The 11,894-nt window shown below is 37.0% G+C and overlaps 1 protein-coding gene across 1 annotated transcript in view; it reads left to right on the forward strand.

The window, feature by feature from the left end:
• The window catches only part of LOC128705361 (sorting nexin-2-like), a 28,382-nt gene extending 17,102 nt beyond the window's left edge, over nucleotides 1–11,280 (forward strand). The window contains exons 4-5 of the mRNA XM_070081836.1: nucleotides 8,068–8,206; nucleotides 11,116–11,280. Coding sequence (XP_069937937.1) covers nucleotides 8,068–8,206; nucleotides 11,116–11,265 — 289 coding nt within the window. The 3' untranslated portion in view covers nucleotides 11,266–11,280. The remainder of the gene's footprint in view (nucleotides 1–8,067; nucleotides 8,207–11,115) is intronic.
• The last annotated feature ends 614 nt before the right edge of the window (nucleotides 11,281–11,894 follow it).

Here is an 11,894-nt window from a genome sequence, read left to right on the forward strand (position 1 = left end):
ACCTCTTTTCCCATCTACCTCTTACTCTAACTGGAGCTACAACTAAATAATGATCCAATATATCAGTTGCCCCTCTATAAACATGTACATCTTGGAGCCTACCCATCAACCTTTTATCCACCAATATATAATCTAACAAACTTCTTTCATTACATGCTATATCATACCTTGTATATTTATTTATCCTCTTCATAAAATATGTATTACTTATTACCAAACCTCTTTCTACACATAGCTCAATTAAAGGCTCCCCATTTTCATTTACCCCTGGCACCCCAAATTTACCTACTACTCCCTCCACAACATTTTTGCCCACTTTAGCATTGAAATCCACGACCACCATTACTCTCACACTTGGTTCAAAACTCCCCACGCATTCACTCAACATTTCCCAAAATCTCTCTCCTCTACACTTCCCTCTTCTCCAGGTGCATATACGCTTACTATAACCCACTTTTCACATCCAACCTTTATTTTACTCCACATAATCCTTGAATTAATACATTTGTAGTCCCTCTTTTCCTGCCATATCTTATCCTTCAACATTATTGCTACTCCTTTAGCTCTAACTCTGTTTGAAACCCTTGACCTAATCCTATTTATTCCTCTTCACTGAAACTCTCCCACCCCCTTCAGCTTTGTTTCACTTAAAGCCAGGACATCCAGCTTCTTCTCATTCATAACATCCACAATCATCTCTTTCTTATCATCTGCACAACATCCACGCACATTCAGTCTTCCCACTTTGACAATTTTCTTCTTATTCTTTTTAGTAATCTTTACAGGAAAAGGGGTTACTAGCCCATTGTTCCCGGCATTTTAGTTGACTTTTACAACACGCATGGCTTACGGAGGAAAGATTCTTATTCCACTTCACCATGGATATAAAAGGAAAAGTAATAAGACCAAGAACTATTAAGATAAAATCAAAGAAAACTCAGATGAGTGTGTATAAATAAACATGTACATGTATGTGTAGTGTGACCTAAGTGTAAGTAGAAGTAGCAAGACGTACCTGAAATCTTGCATATTTATGAGACAATAAAAAGACACCAGCAATCCTACCATCATGTAAAACAATTACAGGCTTTCATTTTACACTCACTTGGCAGGACGGTAGTACCTCCCTGGAGGGTTGCTGTCTACCAACCTACTACCATTATTATTATAAATATTATTATTATAAATATTATTATAAATATTATTATTATAAATATTATTATAAATATTATTATAATTATTATTATTATAAATATTATTATAAATATTATTATTATAAATATTATTATAAATATTATTATTATAAATATTATTATTATAAATATTATTATTATAAATATTATTATAAATATTATTATTATAAATATTATTATAAATATTATTATTATAAATATTATTTTAAATATTATTATAATTATAAATATTATTATAATTATAAATATTATTATAATAAATATTATTATTATTATAATTATAAATATTATTATTATAATTATAAATTTTTTTTTTTTTTTTATCACACTGGCCGATTCCCACCAAGGCAGGGTGGCCCGAAAAAGAAAAACTTTCACCATCATTCACTCCATCACTGTCTTGCCAGAAGGGTGCTTTACACTACAGTTTTTAAAACTGCAACATTAACACCCCTCCTTCAGAGTGCAGGCACTGTACTTCCCATCTCCAGGACTCAAGTCCGGCCTGCCGGTTTCCCTGAATCCCTTCATAAATGTTACTTTGCTCACACTCCAACAGCACGTCAAGTAATAAAAACCATTTGTCTCCATTCACTCCTATCAAACACGCTCACGCATGCCTGCTGGAAGTCCAAGCCCCTCGCACACAAAACCTCCTTTACCCCCTCCCTCCAACCCTTCCTAGGCCGACCCCTACCCCGCCTTCCTTCCACTACAGACTGATACACTCTTGAAGTCATTCTGTTTCGCTCCATTCTCTCTACATGTCCGAACCACCTCAACAACCCTTCCTCAGCCCTCTGGACAACAGTTTTGGTAATCCCGCACCTCCTCCTAACTTCCAAACTACGAATTCTCTGCATTATATTCACACCACACATTGCCCTCAGACATGACATCTCCACTGCCTCCAGCCTTCTCCTCGCTGCAACATTCATCACCCACGCTTCACACCCATATAAGAGCGTTGGTAAAACTATACTCTCATACATTCCCCTCTTTGCCTCCAAGGACAAAGTTCTTTGTCTCCACAGACTCCTAAGTGCACCACTCACTCTTTTTCCCTCATCAATTCTATGATTCACCTCATCTTTCATAGACCCATCCGCTGACACGTCCACTCCCAAATATCTGAATACGTTCACCTCCTCCATACTCTCTCCCTCCAATCTGATATTCAATCTTTCATCACCTAATCTTTTTGTTATCCTCATAACCTTACTCTTTCCTGTATTCACCTTTAATTTTCTTCTTTTGCACACCCTACCAAATTCATCCACCAATCTCTGCAGCTTCTCTTCAGAATCTCCCAAGAGCACAGTGTCATCAGCAAAGAGCAGCTGTGACAACTCCCACTTTGTGTGTGATTCTTTATCTTTTAACTCCACGCCTCTTGCCAAGACCCTCGCATTTACTTCTCTTACAACCCCATCTATAAATATATTAAACAACCACGGTGACATCACACATCCTTGTCTAAGGCCTACTTTTACTGGGAAAAAATTTCCCTCTTTCCTACATACTCTAACTTGAGCCTCACTATCCTTGTAAAAACTCTTCACTGCTTTCAGTAACCTACCTCCTACACCATACACTTGCAACATCTGCCACATTGCCCCCCTATCCACCCTGTCATACGCCTTTTCCAAATCCATAAATGCCACAAAGACCTCTTTAGCCTTATCTAAATACTGTTCACTTATATGTTTCACTGTAAACACCTGGTCCACACACCCCCTACCTTTCCTAAAGCCTCCTTGTTCATCTGCTATCCTATTCTCCGTCTTACTCTTAATTCTTTCAATTATAACTCTACCATACACTTTACCAGGTACACTCAACAGACTTATCCCCCTATAATTTTTGCACTCTCTTTTATCCCCTTTGCCTTTATACAAAGGAACTATGCATGCTCTCTGCCAATCCCTAGGTACCTTACCCTCTTCCATACATTTATTAAATAATTGCACCAACCACTCCAAAACTATATCCCCACCTGCTTTTAACATTTCTATCTTTATCCCATCAATCCCGGCTGCCTTACCCCCTTTCATTTTACCTACTGCCTCACGAACTTCCCCCACACTCACAACTGGCTCTTCCTCACTCCTACAAGATGTTATTCCTCCTTGCCCTATACACGAAATCACAGCTTCCCTATCTTCATCAACATTTAACAATTCCTCAAAATATTCCCTCCATCTTCCCAATACCTCTAACTCTCCATTTAATAACTCTCCTCTCCTATTTTTAACTGACAAATCCATTTGTTCTCTAGGCTTTCTTAACTTGTTAATCTCACTCCAAAACTTTTTCTTATTTTCAACAAAATTTGTTGATAACATCTCACCCACTCTCTCATTTGCTCTCTTTTTACATTGCTTCACCACTCTCTTAACCTCTCTCTTTTTCTCCATATACTCTTCCCTCCTTGCATCACTTCTACTTTGTAAAAACTTCTCATATGCTAACTTTTTCTCCCTTACTACTCTCTTTACATCATCATTCCACCAATCGCTCCTCTTCCCTCCTGCACCCACTTTCCTGTAACCACAAACTTCTGCTGAACACTCTAACACTACATTTTTAAACCTACCCCATACCTCTTCGACCCCATTGCCTATGCTCTCATTAGCCCATCTATCCTCCAATAGCTGTTTATATCTTACCCTAACTGCCTCCTCTTTTAGTTTATAAACCTTCACCTCTCTCTTCCCTGATGCTTCTATTCTCCTTGTATCCCATCTACCTTTTACTCTCAGTGTAGCTACAACTAGAAAGTGATCTGATATATCTGTGGCCCCTCTATAAACATGTACATCCTGAAGTCTACTCAACAGTCTTTTATCTAATTATAAATATTATTATTATTATAAATATTATAAATATTATTATAAATATTATAAATATTATAAATATTATTATAAATATTATTATTATAAATATTATTATTATTATAAATATTATTATTATAAATATTATTATAAATATTATTATTATAAATTATTATTATAAATATTATAAATTATTATTATTATAAATTATTATTATAAATATTATTATAAATATTATTATAAATATTATAATTATTATAAATATTATAATTATTATAAATATTATAATTATTATAAATATTATAATTATTATAAAATAATTATTATTATAAATATTATAAATATTATTATTATAAATATTATCATAATTACTACTACTACTACTACTACTCTTCTTACTCTTCTTACTCTTCTTCCTCCTCCTCCTCTCCCCCCCCCCCCCCAACACACCGGCCATATCCCCACCGAGGCGGGGTGGCCCAAAAGGAAAAACGAAAGTTTCTCCTTTTACATTTAGTAATATATACAGAAGTGGTTACTAGCCCCTTGCTCCCGGCATTTTAGTCGCCTCTTACGAAACGCATCACTTACAGAGGAAGAATTCTGTTCCACTTCCCCATGGAGATAACAGGAAATAAACAAGAACTAGAAAGAAAATAGAAGAAAACCCAGAGGGGTATGTATGTATATATATGCTTGTACATGTATGTGTAGTGTAAGCAGAAGTAGCAAGATGTACCTGGAACCTTGCGTGTTTATGAGACAAAAAAAAGACACCAGCAATCCTACCATCATGTAAAACAATTACAGGTTTCAGTTTTACACTCACTTGGCAGGACGGTAGTACCTCCCTGGGTGGTTGCTGTCTACCAACCTACTACCTATAATTATTACTATTATTATCATCGCATTTTCAAGATCAGTGAGACACACTTAGTGATTTTAATGTGTACCTGTACTCCAGCACAGTGTGCAAGTTTATTTAATTACAGGTACACAAATATAATTGTCATAGTATATATAAAATATGCAGTAACTTTAAAACACTTGAAATTTTGGAAAGTTTCCCGACATAATGGAGAGACACGGAGCTCGTGGAGTATGTAAACAAACTGTGGCACGATGTGACCATATTAATGATTTGGTCATAATTTGAAATGCCCTTGTTTGCAAAATGCTGTAAAGTGACACGCCATAGAGCAGGACCCTCCTGTACTCTCATACATTTCCCTCTTTGTTTCTGTGGATGACGTTCTTCGTCTCCACAGACTCGTCAGTGCACCGCTCGCCTTTTTTCCCCTCATCAGTTCTATGGTTAACCTCATCTTTCATAGACCCATCTGTTGACAAGTCCACTCCCAAAAATATGAATACATTCACTTCCTCCATACTCCCTCCCTCCAGTTTGATATCCAGTCTTTCATTGCCTAAATTTTGTTTTCCTCATCACCTTGCTCTTTCCTCTGTTCACTTTTAATTTCTTTTTTTTTTACACACCCTCCCAAATTTGTCCTCCAACTTCTGCAACTTTTCTTTAGGATCTTCCAAAAGCACAGTGTACTATGATAAACTGAGTAACACACACATCCATTGTGTGTATGGGGGAGTCCTTTGAAGTTTTTTTTTTTTTTACTTGTAAAATTCTATGCATTGTTATGAGTTATAATTAACCCTTAAATGGTCCAAACATATATATACGTTCACTCGCGTAGCGCCCCAAATTTTTTGAGAGAAAAAAAATTGTTTTTTTTTTTTTAATAGGAAGAAAGTGCATATGGTACCCAGGTGTCCCCAATTATTTTAATATGGTACACAGTGAGTGCGTACACCCTTTCTCTCATGTCTAGGTGACTCAGGCTTATCGTGGCAATGTTGAATGAATGTCAAAGAAAACGTATATATACATTTTGGGCGCTACGCACGTGAATGTATATATACGGTTGGACCGTTTAAGGGTTAAGCAGTGTATACCTCTGGAGGTCATTTTGCAAACCAACTGTTTTTGACATAAAATTATTAATTTGTTAATGTGTGTGTGAAAGTAAGTAAAAAGGCTTTGAACCCTCAGGCTAAACATTTCTGCTAAATTTTAGAAAAAAATCAAATTTAATCTTCAGCTTTTTTAAAGACAGTTCAGAGAGGTTTTCTTAACCCTTAACACTTTCAGGGTCCCTAGGCCTTCTCCGAGACTTGTTCTCAGGGTCGCCAAAATTTAAAAAAAAAAAAAAATTTTTTTTCTTATGAACAGATAGAGAATCTTTTCCCGATCATAATGACACATAAAGTATGAAATTTGATGGAAAACATACGGAGTTATGCTCTCATGAAGTTAGCGGTCTCGACGATGTTTACGCATCGGCGATTTTGCCCACTTTGAGCCCTATTTTCCGGCCAATTCCAGTGTACTAGTCGACAAAAATCATAACTATTTCGCTAGAACTCCATTTTTTCTATCGAATGAGTACAAGAAACCACCCATTTACCGATTTCAACTATTCAATACAGTGGTCGGAATTTAGCAATTTTGCTAATTTCACACAAATTTCAAAAGATGCCAGTTTCCGAATAGGGTCCAGAATAAACAAGAAAGACATTCCTGGCACTAAAATAACATTTCCTCTGTTCATTAGTCATGTTCCCACGCCCCTCTTACATTTCTTTTGCTTTCCACTTTGAATTTTTATTCTCAAAAAATAGAAGATTTACTGTTATGCAGACTACTGCATTAGTGTAGAAATGGTATAAATAATATCAGCGCACTTGTGAAAGAATATTAGACTCACCAGTTGACGTGTATTGGACGCATAGCATGATTTGTTTACTTTTGAACTTTGGTAAAAATCGAACATTTCTGCTACTTTGAGCTCAATTTCAAGGTACTTTTCATTGTAAAACCAGTCAAAATCATCTCAGTTTCTGTAATATGTCTTCCATTCTTTACAATGAGACCAGGAAAACTAGAATACAACAATAAATACCATACGAAAATACAGTGCAAAGTCGCTGTTTTAATCCAAAACATGGTCAAAGTTTTTTTTTTCCTCATTACGCACTGTGTGCTGCAGGTTTTTTTTATACTGCGAACACTGACCACATAGACCCATTCTTTCATATGTAGGCCTACCAGCTTTCTCTCACTAGATTTGAGGACGCTAGAATTTAGGCGTACTAGTACGTCAAAAACCCTGGTGTGTAAGCCGTACTAGTACGTCCGAAACCCTGAAAAGGTTAAACTGTCCAAACAAATTTATGTTCACATGCATAGTGCTCCAAAAGTAGATCTACGTTTTTTTTACCTATTTTCAAATATAACAAAAAAAAAAAAGTAGATCAAAGTTTTTTTACGCATTTTCAAATGTAAAAAAAAAAAACTGCTTTTTTACATATTTTCAACTGTTGAAAAAGCGTAATCTATGTTTGGACAGTTTAAGGGTTAAATGCTGTTCATGCATTCACATGCTTGCATACTTTTTTTTTTATCAAGTAACTATTAGAATCTCCATGGTGAAGCAGAAAGAATCCTTCTTCCATAAGCTGTGCATGTTATAAGAGGCTACTAAAATTGCTGGGAGCAAGGGGCTAATAACCCCCTTCTGTATAAATTATTAAATTTAAAAAGGAAGCTTTACGTTTCTTCTTTTTCAGGTCACCTTGCCTTGGTAGGAGACAGCCAAAATGTTGAAATTTTTATTATGCAAACAATAGATAGCTCTAATTAAATTTTATTAAAGTGTATGTTTTTACAAACTGGTAATTTCCCACTGAGGCAGGGCAACCTAAAAAAGAAACACTTTCACCATCATTCACACTATCAGTATCTTGCCAGAGGTGCACAGATATGACAGTTTAAATGTTAATCTATACAGCAAATATCCCAAACCCCCTCCTTTAAAGTCCAGGCTTTGTACTTTCCACCTCCAGTACTCGTCTGGCTGACCGATATAAGTGTGTGCATCACTTATTTAGCTAGGCATTGCTTGTAATAGGCAATTGGAATGTGATTTAATATTAATCATTACTCCATAAATTTTTTTTAACAGAAAAAAGAACTGGAGCGTGATGCGTCGGTTCAGTGACTTCCTGGGGTTGCACAGAAAGCTGGTGGAAAAACATCTACACTCTGGCCGCATTATTCCCCCAGCTCCGGAGAAGTCTGCCATTGGTACAACGAAGATCAAGGTAACTCCTTGTTTAGATTTCGTAGCTAAAATTTTGAACTTTTTATATCATACTGTATGCAAAATAACCACTGTAAGAAAATAATAAATTTCCAAGTGCTTTCATGATTTCTCATACTATCAAGGAATTGTAAAAAAAAGTAACAGAACAGCAGATGCCATATTATTTTTTTACAGTTCCTTGATAATGTGAGAAATCATGAAAGTGCTGGGAAATTCACTATTTTTTCAGTGGTTATTTTGCATATTGTGATATCACCTGTGTACTGTGATCTTATTGCATAGTACTGTATACAGGCGGCCCTCCATATTCGTGAGGGTTAGGGGATCAAGAACCTAATGAATCTTGAGCAATAGCATTTACCTAACCTAACAATACTGCTTCCTTAACCTCTTGAATCACAAACAATCATAGAACATATGAAAACATTGTAAAATATTGTATATACATGTTATGATTGGGCAGCTGGACATTCGCAAATTTTCAAAGCTCGCGAAAGTGGAACTCGTGAATGTGGAGGGCCACCTGTATACAGGCAATACCAATTTTGCTTACATAAGCAGTAATTATGTTTAAGGGAGCATTTAGCCTAATGCAATAATGTCTTGACTTTGTCTTCAACAGGGCTTTGAGAAAACTGTATATTCTGGACTCTGAAATTAATTTCTAGACTTGATTAAATCTTGAGTAGCAGATGTTTGCTGATGTGTATCAACTGTGACATAGTATCTCCCAGAAGCCCAATGTCAAAATTCACTCACTTTTGTTTGCTTTATTAGTAATTTTTATTTTTCAGATCAGTAATTTATGGGTCAAATACCTCTGTATAGTAAATATGAGCAAGATGTCTGGACAATAATCAACCTGAGTTGAGCATCTCGGTTGAATAAACAAAGGGACTACTTAAAATGCATCCTCCCTGACAATATCCAGTTAAATTATTGGTCTTGGCTTGAACATGTAAGCAGATGCAGATATCTTTAATTTGAGGTGCCAGTATTTGGATTTGTTTAACTAGATTGTCACCAATACGGAGAAAGGCTTTGAACATTTACAGGAATGGCAGGATTGTTTATGGCTCACATAAAGCCAGTAATGCAATTAAATTACTGGGAACTCCTCATACTCCTAAATATATACTCTCTGGAGTGAAAGAGAGAGAGAGAGAGAGATAAATGACATATACATGGAAAATACTTGGTTACCTCATCCCAAATCTGCACACTGCCATAACATACTGGGGTGGGAGATATGAGAGAATGTGTAGAATAAACCCATTAAAAGGCAGGGGTGCCTTTGGCAAAATAAGAGAACATTGTATCAACATATGTACCACCAGACTTTTCAAACATCTTGCTAGAAGACATCAACACTGCAGGAACAAGTGTAGTAGGCAATTTCTTCCACCATCTGCCAAATCAACCAGGTTGTGATAGATATGTGGGCCTTTTGGCCACCAGTAATACAGCCTGGTTTGGCATGCAGATGCCAGATATGCCTGGCCTAGGGCTGAGCTGTGAGAGCAGGAAAAATTGACTCATCAAATGCAACAAAGTTATTCATATTTAATGACGTTTTTATCACAGCAGTAACCATGTTGCCAATTCGTTAAGGGAGGTACAGGGTTTGTATTATTTTCTTGTTTATTTTTAATAGGTGCTGTCGAGGTATGAGCAGGGTAACTTTTATGAAGGGATTCAGGGAAATAGGTTAGATGGACTCGAGTCCTGGAGGAGGGAAGGACAGTGCTGAACTCCAGAGCACACTGGAAGAGGGGTGGGGATGTTGCAGTTGGAGGATAGTCTTATTGTGATGTCGGCACACTTCTATAAAGTGAGAGTGATTGAATGTTGGTGAATGTTTTCTTGTGTCTTCTGCTGTGGTAGGAGAGGGCTGTTAAGTTAAAAAAAAAAAAAAAAAATTATAAAAAAAATTATTTGGGAAAAAAAAATTAAAACTCTCAGATTGGAGTGACAGTATACAGGTACCATGGAAATCTTTAACAAAATCAGCCTGTTATTAACTATATGAAGCAGGAAATCCATTTGCATCATTTGGTGTAAATAATAGTGGAAGCTACATCCTCTGGCTGCCAAGAGAGAAAACACACACACACACACACACACACACACCTGGCAAACCTGAGAATAGTGTTCCGATACCTTAATAAGGAATCGTTCAAGACACTGTACACTGTGTATGTTAGGCCCATACTGGAGTATGCAGCACCAGGCTGGAACCCACACCTGGTCAAGCACGTCAAGAAGTTAGAGAAAGTACAAAGGTTTGCAACAAGGCTAGTCCCAGAGCTCAAGGGAATGTCGTACGAGGAAAGGTTAAGGGAAATCGGACTGACGACACTGGAGGACAGAAGGGTCAGGGGAGACATGATAACGACATACAAGATACTGCGGGGAATAGACAAGGTGGACAGAGATAGGATGTTCCAGAGAGGGGACACAGGGACAAGGGGTCACAACTGGAAGCTGAAGACTCAGACGAGTCACAGGGACGTTAGGAAGTATTTCTTCAGTCATAGAGTTGTCAGCAAGTGGAATAGCCTAGCAAGTGAAGTAGTGGAGGCAGGAACCATACATAGTTTTAAGAAGAGGTATGACAAAGCTCAGGAAGCAGAGAGAGAGAGGATCCAGTAGCGATCAGTGAAGAGGCGGGGCCAGGAGCTGAGTCTCGACCCCTGCAACCACAATTAGGTGAGTACAATTAGGTGAGTACACACACACACACACACACACACACACACACACACACACACACACACACACACACACACACACACACACATACACATACATGCTGCCTAGTTTTATTCACCTCATTGTTAAATCAGTCTTTGCTTTAAAAATACTGGTGAAGGTTATAGTTTTTTAATTAATATTTTTTTCCTGCAGCTTAGCAGTGATAAAACAACTGACTCTGCCTCAGCGGACTTCATTGAGAAGCGGCGGGCATCTCTGGAGCGTTACATGAACCGCACAAGTGCACACCCAACACTTAGAGCCGATCCAGATTTTAGAGAGTTCATTGAATTAGGTGAGTGATCCAAAATCTTTCATTAAGGATCATCACTGAGATGATTCTGTGCCGACTTGAAGGTAGGGCACATTTGCCTCACTCATGAGCACCTGTTTGCAGTGTAGCCCCCAGACGTTGATCCTTCAACTTTTGACTTCGGTTTTATAATCTTCAAGGAAGTCGTTGGCACTTTCAACCTTTTCACTGTCCAGCCTCTCGAAATATAAATTTCTGCATATCCACTTTAAAAAAAAAAATTGAAATGGTAGAGAATCTCTATCTGAAGGTAATGGCACCAAGAGTACAAAATTTGAGGGAAAACTGATGGAATTACACAGTTGCAAAGTTAGTGGTCTTGGCACAATTTACACATTAGTGATTTTGCCCACTTTGAGTCCTATTTTGTTTATTCCATTACTCAATTTGACCAAATTCTTAGCTATTTTGCTAGTATGCCTTCCATTCTTTTGATTGAGCACAAGAAATCATCCATTAAAGTATTACAACTACCCCCATAAAGTGCACAGAAGTCGGTAATTTGACCAATTTTACACAAAATTAAAAAATACAAGCTTAACCCTTCAACTGTCCAAACGTAGATCTACATTCACTCGTGTAGCGCTTCAAACGTAGATCTACTTTTTATTTTACATGC

This window comes from Cherax quadricarinatus, unplaced genomic scaffold, assembly GCF_038502225.1.
Source record: "Cherax quadricarinatus isolate ZL_2023a unplaced genomic scaffold, ASM3850222v1 Contig4482, whole genome shotgun sequence".
Lineage (NCBI taxonomy): Eukaryota > Metazoa > Arthropoda > Malacostraca > Decapoda > Parastacidae > Cherax > Cherax quadricarinatus.